This window comes from Nanorana parkeri, unplaced genomic scaffold (genome assembly GCF_000935625.1).
Source record: "Nanorana parkeri isolate BGI_ZX_2015 unplaced genomic scaffold, ASM93562v1 scaffold1734, whole genome shotgun sequence".
Classification (NCBI taxonomy): domain Eukaryota; kingdom Metazoa; phylum Chordata; class Amphibia; order Anura; family Dicroglossidae; genus Nanorana; species Nanorana parkeri.
Genome location: NW_017308002.1, coordinates 163957 through 178417, shown reverse-complemented (window position 1 = coordinate 178417; position 14461 = coordinate 163957). Strand labels below are relative to the sequence as shown.

General features: G+C 45.6%; 1 protein-coding gene across 1 annotated transcript in view; it reads left to right on the top strand.

Annotated features, from left to right (window-relative positions):
* The first annotated feature begins 10181 nt into the window (after positions 1-10181).
* Positions 10182-14461, top strand: part of LOC108799466 (catalase-like) — a 32294-nt gene continuing 28014 nt past the window's right edge. The window contains exon 1 of the mRNA XM_018571327.1: positions 10182-10227. Coding sequence (XP_018426829.1) covers positions 10198-10227 — 30 coding nt within the window. The 5' untranslated portion in view covers positions 10182-10197. The remainder of the gene's footprint in view (positions 10228-14461) is intronic.

The following is a 14461-nucleotide window of genomic DNA, read 5'->3' as shown; positions in this document are numbered from 1 at the left end:
AAATTTTCCAAAATCTTTCTGGTTAATCTGGTTTTTAACCGGACGATTCTGGCTTCAAGAACATCCAGCACTTGTATTCCGGGCTTAACCGGTAATGGCGTAAAGGCAAATATAAACCGAATGACGCTGAAATGAAACTTACAATATGCACCTAGTACTAACTTTCTGGCCTAACGTTTCCAATAGCTGACTGACTTTACTCAGCACCGATGACAATGCCTTCTTACTCTGTGCCTTCAATGACCGATTCAGCTGATCGCAGTAAAGGTGACGCAGGTCATCAAACGGCTTCTCAATTGCACTTTGAAAGTTGCAGGAGTAGGCGACCATCAGGTGGCCAGCAAGGCTTCATGGGAAATGTAGTTCATCAAGGCTATGACTAACTGACTAATAGATTATAGCAACACCTCTGTTGCATATTCGGTAATCTGATTTCTCTTTGTTGGGAATTATCTGAAAGTATGCTGAAAATGTAAACTAATTGTGTAATTTTTTTACAATAAACCTACCTGCAGCCAATATCCCTGCTTGTTGTGTTTTTTCCCCTCTTAGGACTTGTGTATGTTTGCTTCAACAGAAATGTACATATCTGTATGTAAATCTGTATTTACATATTATTTAATTTTATTTACATTTTAGTAACTTTCAGGTCTGCAAGAATACATGTCGCAGCATACAGCACACCGTATACATTTGCAGAAAATCCATCCTTGAAGGGTTGGGACCTCCCATTAGAACTCCTTTCCCACTCTACCTAAACATGTGTTAATTGCTGTGATCCCTTTGGAAAGATTTTTTTGTACCCTGTTCAGTTCGAGCAATCACAAAGCCGGGCAGCGTGTCATGCTGGCATCCCAGCCAATCAGCATGGAGCCGGCTTCCCGGCCAATAATGAGGCAGGCCATTACCCACTGCCCGGTTGGCTGGCTCAATGCTGATTGGCTGGCAGGTCGGCTTCCCAGCCAATCGGCATAGAGCCAGCTTCCTGGCCAATCAGGAAGCTGTGGGGGTGGGTAATGACTTGCTCCTCGGCTTCCTGATTGGCTGGGAAGCCAGCTTCATGTTCACTTGCGGCACTGCCGGTCAGAGGAAATCTCCCTCTGACGGAAGTTCCGTTATCGGAGCATTTGGGCGAGTACGACTAATCGCCCCAATACTTGGTATCGGCAATGATACTGATACTAGTATCGGTTCATCCCTAATAGGGAGTAAAGGAATATCTTCGAAAACGGGAAACGGACATCCGAAACCTGAAAACCCATCCCTGCTGTAGTTGGGCAAATAAACAACACATGTGAATGCAGCTCTGTTCATTATTACATCATTGGATGCATTTTTTGCAGTGCAAGCATCTGAATCTGACTTGGTGTCAGTCCACTGTATAGCAGAGCTCAAACTGGGGGAGGGAGAAGCAGCAAAAGGAGCCAATCGGCTTTAATGCACTACTTGTGTACTAACAAGGAGCATGCTGATCAGAGAGATGAGCTCATTAGTCTGCTTATCCTTTCACTGTCCCCATACAGGCTGGGTCAGGGACAAAACCTCTAAGGACCTATTCACACTTATCTATTCCTTTTCATTGTGTTAATACATGTGGCTTAATGTGCGTTTTATTAAGGCAGCCCATTCATTTGTAGTTTCTTACCATATACTGCAACCCAAATGTGTTCCATTAGTAAGTTTGAGCTGCCATGGTGCTTTGGCATGTGTTGCGGTAATGGGCATGTTAGCAGAGTGCCAACTTGTGTCAGCCATAACGGCTATGATTAAGGCCTTTACAGCTGAAACGAGTTAGCGTGCTATTTTTACACGAGCTATATGTGTTTTCTGATCAATGAACTTTAGGCACATGGAGCCGTGTGCAGGACGTTTCGTAAATACTATATTTGGGGGTGGACAGAAGCCCAGCCAAGCACCAGCGGTTTCCTGGAGCCTAAAGCCCCGTTCACATTAATCGATTTATATTTAATTCCCGCGATATCGCGGCAAATTACCACGCTCCAATGCATTTCAATGGGGCAAAGGGTCCTGCTGTCGCGGGTCGTGTGTCGCTACAGCAGGACCCTTTTTGGAGCGGATTTAGCCGCGATTCAAGCTTGCTCAATGCAAGCTTGAACGCGATATCACGCGGCAAATCTCGCGATGTCGCGCAATATGCAAATCGCGCGACAAACGCGCAATTTGCATATCGCGCAGTGGGAACGGGGCCTTAATGGGGTGCGTAGGTTGGCCAGGCTTTGTAGAGAAAGACAAAGAAAAAAACCTGTCTGCCTGGTGTTCGGCTTTAAACAACATTTTGGCTGATGGACCCCTTTAGGAAGAGACTTGTTTATTCAATCATATGGACTTCATTTAGGGGTCTATTCACAAAGCTGCCGAAGGATCCAGCTGTAGCCTTCGGCCGATCCTTCGGCTAGCTTCGGTTGCAGGAGCCCTTCGGTTCGCTATAGCCCATACAGCTGCCTAAGGCGGCCGACTGGCTCAGCCGAGTCAAAGGCATATGCTTCGGCTTGACTAAACCGAAGGCCGGCCGTACGCCTCGCAGATGACAGCTAGGCGGAGCCAGCTGTGATCTCACGGCTGGCTCCGCCCAGTTGTAATGACAGATCAGCGTCGCCAAATGACCTGGGGACGCTGATCTGTCATTAAACAATAACCACTGGGCGCAGGCGGCTGTGACGTCATGGCCGGCTCTGCCCAGTTGTTATTCATTGGCCGTCACCTGCTAGAAGACTCTAGCAGGTGCCGGCCAATAGGAAACCGTTGGGCAGAGCTAGCTGTCACTGCTAGCCCCGCCCAATTGTGGGGTTTTTTTTTCTTAAAATCTGTATTTATTCTAGATTTAACATTTTATTTACATTTTAAATATTTTTTAAACTTCTAATTTTTTTTACTCTTTTCATTGAATTGCTATTCTGCTCGGTACCACGGAGGTGCCGAGTAGAATAGCCGAGCTGATTGGCCCCTATGTGGAAAGGGGCGAACGGCAGAGAGTGAGCTGCCGGAGGTTTGGCTCAGCCAATCCAGATATTGGATTGGCGAAGATCTTCTGCACTTCGGTTCAGCCAAACATGCAGAGCATGTTCAGCTGACCGACTTGCAGCCAAAGGCAGCTGATGTATGACTGAAATCAGCCGTACTGAGCCTAAGGAAAAAGCTGAACGTCGTTCGGCTCACTTCACTTCGTTTCGGCTATTCACTCGGCTGCCTTCTGCAGCTTTGTGAATAACCCTTTGTCTTTGTTGACATCATTTTCTATTCTCACAACATGCAAAGAGTACCGGGGAGAGAAGTTCTAAGGTTATATGTTGTATTCATCTGACTACGTGGGGTGTAATGTTGCCATTCTTGTGTTTCAGACCAGGTGGCGTTTAATACTTTAATCATTAACCACTAACCTTTTATATTCTGCACATTCATCGTGACTTCGAGACTGGAGATGACTGTGTTCTTTATGCGCAATGACAAAATATTGGCAAATACATCTCAACCTGCAATACCGCTTCCTCCTCTTAGGGATGAAGTCAGGTCAAAAGAGGAAGAGGGCCCCTTCTGCTTTCCAAGTTTGTCATCTCTTACAAATCGCTCTCGTTCTCATTTCATTTGCTATGTTTATTATTTTTAATTTATTATTTATTTCGTTTTTTTGAATAGGATTCAATATATTATCTTTTAATGAAACTTAGATCATGGGGAAGAGTTGTTGCTTAAAGGAGAGCTATGGGGTTAGGGCTTTCCCCCATAGTTCTCCTATGGTTAATGGAGGACACAAACTAGCGTCCTCCTGTCACCCACAGCTCAGTATACCGCTACAGCTCGCGGTATACTGAGAGGCCACAGCTGAAACGGATCCTGACAATTATGCCTGGATCCGCCCAGCTGCGTGACTGACAGCTGGCTCTGCCTATCTAGAGGCAGAGCCAGCTGTACCCGCCCCCTCCCCGTCCGTTCCGCCCATCAGTGCTGGAGGATCGGAGGGGGGAATCCAGCCCCTTCCCTGTCACGGCTCTCTGCCGACACAGGATCGAGAAGTGAGCGAGCGCCGGTATGTGTTCGCTCAGTTCCCGATCTACTGAGCCGACCTGTGACAGTCTCATTGTCACAGGTCGGCTAGAACTATGAGGTGAGTGAAAAGCACTCACCTCATAGTTCTCCTTTTAGGCCCCGTTCACATATAGCGACATACCTTTTGCAGCGTATCCGCACGGCCTGGATAGCGCGACTTTCGGGGCGACGTTCCAGCGACGATCCAGCGACGGTAGCGCGACCTTCCCCGTCGGGCTCCATAGAAAAAAAGTAAAATCGCGCAAAATCCGCCGAAAGAGGGTCCGGTAGAAGCGACTTGCGACCGCGACGAGCGACGCGCGACATGGAGTTAAGACAGCTCCATTGAATAACATTGGCCGGCGACTTCTCGCGATATCGCGCGGCAAAAATGCGCGATATCGTGGCGGAAATCGCGCGACAATTCGCTATATGTGAACGGGGCCTTAATAAGAGCGATCGGTGCGCCAGATAAAAGCATTGCTTGTTATCATAGAAAAAGAAGAAAAGAGGGTTTGGACTTTTAAGGTACTCCAAGGATCACACAAAACATATTTTGTTTTTATATAAAGTATAACAAATTTTATTTATAAACCTATTTAAAAATTTTAGGCAACTTTTGTTGTCTCTCTTTTAAAACCATGCATTTTTAAATATGTTTATAAATAACATTTGTTCTACTTAATATAAAACAAAACTCGCTGATACCGGTATTTCTGCTAGCATGAAGCCAGCTTGATTGGTCAGAAAGCCGACTCCATGCTGATTGGCCGGGAAGCCGATCAGCATGGAGCCAGCTTTCTGGCTAATTGGGAAGCCAGGAGGTGGGTCATTACCCGGCGCTGGGAAGCCGACTCAATGCTGATTGGCCTGGAAGCCGACTCCATGTTCCCCCACGGCATTGCCGGTCAGAGGAATTATTCCTCTGACTGGAAGTTCCGGGATCGGGGAAGGTTACCGATACCAGTATCTGTGCATCGCTACTAATTTGTATTGAGATTGTAGTCCATCCCGGGAGCCAGCTTCGGGAGGTGACTACTTTACACACACAGGGAATAGTAATTTTGCAGCAAAATGAATTAAGCTGAAACTAAAACTAAACAAAATTTTCAGCCGTGCACAAGTCTAGTGACAACTGTCTAAGGGCATTTCACTCACTGTGGAGAGATTTTCTCTCACTTCCTGTTGCTTCTACAGCATAATAAAAGAATTTTTATAAACATTGGGACACAGATGGCAAAAAAACATTAAAAAGAAACCCTGACTGGGTTTTATCTGTTAGCTACTGAATCCAAAGTGAAATAAAGGTTTTGGCTTGAAGTGTATTTGAATGCTACAGTCGAAACCTCACTTTATACCTTTTTTGGCTACATCCACGCGGCCATAAAAAAATGTACCGATCATATACACTTGTATTTTTCAGGCCGAGTTCCTGCTTAAATAATCGGTGAAATGCTTGCAGTGAGATGCGCTTAGACATGTATACACAAGTATGCATAGCATTCTCCTTCCATTCCTCCTTGCTCTGGATGTTGTTTCTGCATTTTGGGGCCTTTTGTTTGCTGCTCCGTGTAACGTGTGCTAGTAATGCACTTTTCTCCTCGATTGAATGCAGGATAATGCGTCACAAACAGAAGCAGATTTTTCTTTTTTTTGTTATGGATCTGACCTATGGTGCCTGTATACCAGCCTGTGTGCATGTACGTGATCTATGGTGCCTGTATACCAGCCTGTGTGCATGTACGTGATCTATGGTGCCTGTATACCAGCCTGTGTGCATGTACGTGATCTATGGTGCCTGTATACCAGCCTGTGTGCATGTACGTGATCTATGGTGCCTGTATACGAACCTCTGTGCATGTACGTGATCTATGGTGCCTGTATACGAACCTATGTGCATGTACGTGATCTATGATGCCTGTATATGAACCTATATGCATGTACGTGATCTATGGTGCCTGTATACGAACCTGTGTGCATGTACGTGATCTATGGTGCATGTATGTGAACGTGTGTTCATGTACATGATCTATGGTGCATGTTACGAACCTGTGTGCATGTACGTGATCTATGGTGCATGTATGTGAACGTGTGTTCATGTACATGATCTATGGTGCATGTTACGAACCTGTGTGCATGTACGTGATCTATGGTGCATGTATGTGAACGTGTGTTCATGTACATGATCTATGGTGCATGTTACGAACCTGTGTGCATGTACGTGATCTATGGTGCATGTATGTGAACGTGTGTTCATGTACATGATCTATGGTGCATGTTACGAACCTGTGTGCATGTACGTGATCTATGGTGCATGTATGTGAACGTGTGTTCATGTACATGATCTATGGTGCATGTTACGAACCTGTGTGCATGTACGTGATCTATGGTGCATGTATGTGAACGTGTGTTCATGTACATGATCTATGGTGCATGTTACGAACCTGTGTGCATGTACGTGATCTATGGTGCATGTATGTGAACGTGTGTTCATGTACATGATCTATGGTGCATGTTACGAACCTGTGTGCATGTACGTGATCTATGGTGCATGTATGTGAACGTGTGTTCATGTACATGATCTATGGTGCATGTTACGAACCTGTGTGCATGTACGTGATCTATGGTGCATGTATGTGAACGTGTGTTCATGTACATGATCTATGGTGCATGTTACGAACCTGTGTGCATGTACGTGATCTATGGTGCATGTATGTGAACGTGTGTTCATGTACATGATCTATGGTGCATGTTACGAACCTGTGTGCATGTACGTGATCTATGGTGCATGTATGTGAACGTGTGTTCATGTACATGATCTATGGTGCATGTTACGAACCTGTGTGCATGTACGTGATCTATGGTGCATGTATGTGAACGTGTGTTCATGTACATGATCTATGGTGCATGTTACGAACCTGTGTGCATGTACGTGATCTATGGTGCATGTATGTGAACGTGTGTTCATGTACATGATCTATGGTGCATGTTACGAACCTGTGTGCATGTACGTGATCTATGGTGCATGTATGTGAACGTGTGTTCATGTACATGATCTATGGTGCATGTTACGAACCTGTGTGCATGTACGTGATCTATGGTGCATGTATGTGAACGTGTGTTCATGTACATGATCTATGGTGCATGTTACGAACCTGTGTGCATGTACGTGATCTATGGTGCATGTATGTGAACGTGTGTTCATGTACATGATCTATGGTGCATGTTACGAACCTGTGTGCATGTACGTGATCTATGGTGCATGTATGTGAACGTGTGTTCATGTACATGATCTATGGTGCATGTTACGAACCTGTGTGCATGTACGTGATCTATGGTGCATGTATGTGAACGTGTGTTCATGTACATGATCTATGGTGCATGTTACGAACCTGTGTGCATGTACGTGATCTATGGTGCATGTATGTGAACGTGTGTTCATGTACATGATCTATGGTGCATGTTACGAACCTGTGTGCATGTACGTGATCTATGGTGCATGTATGTGAACGTGTGTTCATGTACATGATCTATGGTGCATGTTACGAACCTGTGTGCATGTACGTGATCTATGGTGCATGTATGTGAACGTGTGTTCATGTACATGATCTATGGTGCATGTTACGAACCTGTGTGCATGTACGTGATCTATGGTGCATGTATGTGAACGTGTGTTCATGTACATGATCTATGGTGCATGTTACGAACCTGTGTGCATGTACGTGATCTATGGTGCATGTATGTGAACGTGTGTTCATGTACATGATCTATGGTGCATGTTACGAACCTGTGTGCATGTACGTGATCTATGGTGCATGTATGTGAACGTGTGTTCATGTACATGATCTATGGTGCATGTTACGAACCTGTGTGCATGTACGTGATCTATGGTGCATGTATGTGAACGTGTGTTCATGTACATGATCTATGGTGCATGTTACGAACCTGTGTGCATGTACGTGATCTATGGTGCATGTATGTGAACGTGTGTTCATGTACATGATCTATGGTGCATGTTACGAACCTGTGTGCATGTACGTGATCTATGGTGCATGTATGTGAACGTGTGTTCATGTACATGATCTATGGTGCATGTTACGAACCTGTGTGCATGTACGTGATCTATGGTGCATGTATGTGAACGTGTGTTCATGTACATGATCTATGGTGCATGTTACGAACCTGTGTGCATGTACGTGATCTATGGTGCATGTATGTGAACGTGTGTTCATGTACATGATCTATGGTGCATGTTACGAACCTGTGTGCATGTACGTGATCTATGGTGCATGTATGTGAACGTGTGTTCATGTACATGATCTATGGTGCATGTTACGAACCTGTGTGCATGTACGTGATCTATGGTGCATGTATGTGAACGTGTGTTCATGTACATGATCTATGGTGCATGTTACGAACCTGTGTGCATGTACGTGATCTATGGTGCATGTATGTGAACGTGTGTTCATGTACATGATCTATGGTGCATGTTACGAACCTGTGTGCATGTACGTGATCTATGGTGCATGTATGTGAACGTGTGTTCATGTACATGATCTATGGTGCATGTTACGAACCTGTGTGCATGTACGTGATCTATGGTGCATGTATGTGAACGTGTGTTCATGTACATGATCTATGGTGCATGTTACGAACCTGTGTGCATGTACGTGATCTATGGTGCATGTATGTGAACGTGTGTTCATGTACATGATCTATGGTGCATGTTACGAACCTGTGTGCATGTACGTGATCTATGGTGCATGTATGTGAACGTGTGTTCATGTACATGATCTATGGTGCATGTTACGAACCTGTGTGCATGTACGTGATCTATGGTGCATGTATGTGAACGTGTGTTCATGTACATGATCTATGGTGCATGTTACGAACCTGTGTGCATGTACGTGATCTATGGTGCATGTATGTGAACGTGTGTTCATGTACATGATCTATGGTGCATGTTACGAACCTGTGTGCATGTACGTGATCTATGGTGCATGTATGTGAACGTGTGTTCATGTACATGATCTATGGTGCATGTTACGAACCTGTGTGCATGTACGTGATCTATGGTGCATGTATGTGAACGTGTGTTCATGTACATGATCTATGGTGCATGTTACGAACCTGTGTGCATGTACGTGATCTATGGTGCATGTAAATGAACCTGTGTGCACGTATGTGATCTATGGTGCATGTATGTGAACGTGTGTTCATGTACATGATCTATGGTGCATGTATACGAACCTGTGTGCATGTATGTGAACTATGGTGCATGTATAGGAACCTGGGTGCATGTACGTGATCTATGGTGCATGTATAGGAACCTGTGTGCATGTATGTGATTTTTGGTGCATGTATAGGAACCTGTGTGCATATACGTGATCTCTGGTGCCTGTACTCATATAAACAAAAGCCCTGTGTTCAGATCCACAAACAAAAAAAGCTGTTTTTATGAATAAATTGCATTTTTACGGCCGTGGGCACGTAGCCTCATGCCAGTGCATTCCTGTAGAGGCTGAATGAAGGGTTCAATTCAAAAAGCCAGGAGAGCCAATATAGAAGTTGTAATGGAAGGATTTGGGTCGTAACAAGGAAGAGATGCTTAACACATTGGGGTGATATTTTGGAGTAGACAGGGCCTGGAGCAGTTGCCCACGGCAACCAATCAGTTTATATCGTCTGTTGGTTCAGCTAAGCTTTGAAAATGAGGGTAACCAATCAGCATCTCTCTTCTGTTGGTTCAGCGAAGCTTTGAAAATAAAGGCAACCAATCAGCATCTCTCTTTTGCTGGATCAGCTAAGCTTTGCAAAATGAAAGAGAAAAGCGGATTGGTTGCCATGGGCAACTGCTCCAGATTCTGCCTGCTCCAGTTTTGATAAATTCCCCTCGTTGACTTTTGTATACAAGGCGTATACCGTGTGTATGGGGATACAGCTGTTTGTGGTGTAGAGCCAACAAGTTCATCACACAGGACATCTGGCCATGACGTGTGAGGCTGTAGAGGAGGGAGTAGTGGAGTTGGGGAGGGAGGAAAGGAAGAGGTGGGAGGGGAATTCATCATTGTGATATTGAAGTGTGCAGAGAGAAGTTCCTACACTTTTACAGGTGCCAGAGACCTGACTGCAACTCCCAGCAGATCCCTCGCCATGGAACAGCGCAGAGTACTGCCCACCCAGGTACCACACACACCTTCACCTTCTCACACCTAACGGGTGCTCCACAACTGGGTACCTCAGGGGAAAACTTAGCATGCCAATAAGCTTCTTGGCATGCCAGGTATCATGGGGTCAGAGCTATGTGTATGCCAAGGGCGAGTCAGGAATGTGAGCAGATAGGAGTGGGCATCAGAGAAATCTAATGGCTGGTGGGAAGTGGCAAAACTTCCCACATATGTAACATATGCATTGGAGAATGGGTTGCTTTAGTGTGTGTGTGTGTGCGGGGGAGGGGGGTGGGGGGAGATGTGAGATGTAACAAAGAATGAAAAAGATTTAATTTATGAAAACATTTTTATTTATTATAAACAGGAAATGAGAAGAATAAACATAATTCGGGTTGTGTTTACATCTACATGTATACTTTGTAAACAATTCCACAGGCTTATAAAATGTCTACAAATACCCAGCGCCGTGCGTTGTGTATAGGAGGCCGTGTCGTGTTTATTAAAGCCGAGCTGAACTTTCGCTTTAAAACTCCCACTCCACATCTGCAACGTGCACGAAGGCACGCATTTTTCGCTCGCGTTGTAAGTTTGTAAGATGCGCTGCCGTGCAATTAAATGTTAACGGCACCCCAACATAGCTTGCTGCGCCATGTGGAAACTGCACTAGAACTCATGGTAATCTGGAGCAGTCGCCCATGGCAACCAATCAGTTTCTCTCTTCAGCTTGTTCAGTTAAGCGTTAAAATTAAAGAGAGAAGCTGATTGGTTGTCATGGGTGACTGCTCCAGATTGTGTCTGCTCCAGTTTTGATAAATTCCCTTCTATGGTGTAGGGTGGTTTAAAAGAAAAAGGTGCGGGTAGTTTTTTTTTCTACATTTAGCCCTGCTTCGTGTGTTGTAGTACAAGTGATCCCGTCGATGCCACCGAGACCACTTGTAATTAGCCTGCATTTCTGTCCCCCCCACCGCTCCCCCTTCCATGGTCTGCCCCAATCTTCGGCTGCCTCTGTCCCTGCTGGCCGCCTCCCTCCCAGCCATGGTTTTCGGGGTCCCCCGCTCTTTTTTTGGGGGGGGGGGCCGGGACCACGGCACATTCATTTTCGATAGAGAGCGGGGAGCAGAGCAGAGAACATCTGTTCTCCGCTTTGCTCCGTGTAAACAGTGAAACAGGAGAGCTGTACTCACAGCCTTCCCATTGCAGCTGTCACAGGAGAGCCAGCACAGTGCTGTAATCAATAGTGTAACAATCGCCATAGCGACCCAAGCGGCCTCTATGGGGCTTTTTGCCCCTTTCTGTAATATGAATTAAAATACAAAAATGTATAAAAATAAAAGTGTTATAAAAAAGTAAAAAATAATAAAATAAATCAATTATAAAAAAATTAAGTAAAAAAGATAATACAATAAATAAAAATGAAAAAAAGTAAAAAAAAAAGTAAGAAAAAATGCCGTCTGATTGCCATTCTCTATAGGGGGCGGGCGCATTTACATTGAGGAACCTGGCCTTGTGGTGTGGCAACAGAGAGAATAAATCCAGGCCCTGACAGCATGGCGACATTTTGGAACCCATTTGGTCCCTTTGTTTGCCTGATGAAGGGACCAAACGGGTTCAGAAACGTCGCCATGTTGTGACACCGCAGAGGTCAATATTGACTGAACTTGAGCTGGAGTGCGAGCGACTTCTTCATATTTATACTGATTTGCGGAGGCATCCGTGGTCGCTTGGCACCCACCCGATACTCGAGGGTATTAGCGGGTCAGGTGTGCGATGCTTTTCTTTTGATTATTATGCTGTGTGCCACATTATGGCAAGAGCCCCCCAACCCCCACTAGCTTAGTTCTGCTTTAAAACGGAAAAAACTAATAGTGTTCCACAAGGGATATTCTCTGCATGGAGTTTGTATGTTCTTGCGGGGTTAACATGTGTTTTATGGGTGTTGTTGTTTCCTCCTACAAAAGGGAAGCATGAATGATTTGGAGGAGCAAGCTGCCCATTTGAGCAATTCTATTAGTGTGGAGCAATGTGGAGGGATCTGATGTGGTAGACAGCTGGGAAATGTTTTCACCAATTTCCTTCCTGACGGTTGGGCAAGACCTCTCGATGAAGCAAATTTTGTGTCCTGGATCTCCATTAGGCCACAATCCTCATTTCTCAGCATATAGGCTTACTAGAAAATGTCACCTAGATGTCAACTTAAAGCAGTGGTCCCCAACCTGGGGCACGCTGACCTCCAGGGGGTATGCACCGTGTCATTAAGGGGTATGCAAAATAAATGGAGTAATGGTAAAAATAGGCAGTGGCATACCCAAGGGGGGGGGGAGTGCGGTCTGCACAGGGTACTGCCATCCGGTAGGTGCCCGCGTGGCCCAAATTGTTAATTTTTTAATGTGACTATAAACATTCAAAGTGTCACTTAGTTACTAAGTGACACGAGGCAGCAAGGGTGCAGGCCTTGGAGGCCAGGAGCAGCAGAGTGATCTGATGTTACCCTCCTCCTGCTTTAGGTCTACCTGTTGATTGCAGTCATAGCATGCTGCCATGCCACACACTGTACAAGTGCCGGCCTTTCCCCTTGAGTCTGTACAGCGACCTCCCCAAACACCGGGGCCACACTGAGCACTGCAGCACTCTGCACAACATGGCCTGATGTACTGCAAGACTTGGGGAGGGGATCCTCATGGTTTAGGGTTGCCACCTTTTCTTGAGGTGAAACCCGAACACACAGACATTTTTTGAGGAGAATGAGTGGTGGCTTATTCATATGTAAATAGCTCCGCCCATTCATATGTAAATTAGGGTTGCCACTTTTTCTTCAAGTGAAACCCGAACACTCTAGCGACGTGCAGACATTTTTTGGGGAGAATGAGCCGTGGCATGTTCATATGTAAATAGCGCCACCTTTTCATATATAAATATCACAGTTGAGACTATTTTTAGTGGGGGGCCAGTAGCCCCTATCTTAATTTTGGTTGCCCCTGTCTGCCTGACATCTTGTGTCTGGGTTTCTGTTGCCATGAAACCCAGACACGGCATTTAAAACCCGGACTGTCCAGGTGAATCCTGGACATGTGGCAACCCTAATGTAAATATCACAGTTGAGATTATTTTCAGTGGGGGGCCAGTAGCCCCTATCTTAATTTTGGTTTCTCCTGTCTGCCTGACATCTTGTGTCCGGGTTTCTGCTGCCATGAAACCTGGACACGGCATTTAAAACCCAGAGTGTCCAGGTGAATCGTGGACAGGTGGCAACCCTATCATGGTTCCTAAGCCTGATGGTGTCTAAGTGCCCAATGCCCCTTGACACACCGCTGTGTGATCACTACACTGGCAAATCATTCTGCCCGGTGCTCGCCAGAGCCTGGCACCAGGTGCCCCTCCATAAACCACCCACTGGTGGACCCTAAGGAGGAGCTTTGGGTCTGGAGAGAAGCTACCGGAGGAGAACCGAAAGTGCAACCAAGACAGACAGCGTGTTCCTGCTGGAGTCGGTGAGTAACATTACTATGTGAATCTCTGATTGAAGGCAGTAAATACGGTTTTTTATCTCATTTCTTTTTTATCCCATTATTGGCCCTTTTCTTTACAGTTACAGCATATAGTATGAAATAACGCAATTCATTTATTCTAAGCAACTCTATTGACTATCAACATTTCACTAATATGAGGGGTAAAATCTAGGAAAATAAATCGCCAAGCGGTACACAAGTAAAAAAGAAGGCTGGGGACCACTGCCTTAAAGAGTATCTAAACCCTAAAGCAAAGAAAATAAAATATCAATGTTTAGAGTAGGGATGCACCAATACCAGTTTTTCGGTATCGAGTACGAGTGCCGATATTTATTTCTCGCCACTCGCTGAGTACTGATACCGGTACTTCAGCTAGCATTACCCGTTCATGCTGTTTGGCCGACACGATCCTGATTGGCCGGGAAGCCAGTGGTGACATCAAAATGACTGAGAGTCATTTTGGTGTCACCCCCTATGAAAAGTCAGGCACTTGGTCGTTGACCGAGAGCCCGTCAGTGTCAGGAGAGAGGAGGGGACCTGGCGGCATACCTCATCCTGCCAGGTGAATGTCCCCTCCTCTCTTTGCCGGCGTCCATCACTAAGATGGCTGCCGGCAGGCGTCAATAGGACGATCGCAGATGCATGATGACGTCATCGCGCACGAGCACGGCAACGTTACGAGCATGCGCGATGACATCACGGCGGGGTGTCACCCGGTCTCCGCTCCGGGTGACACCCAGC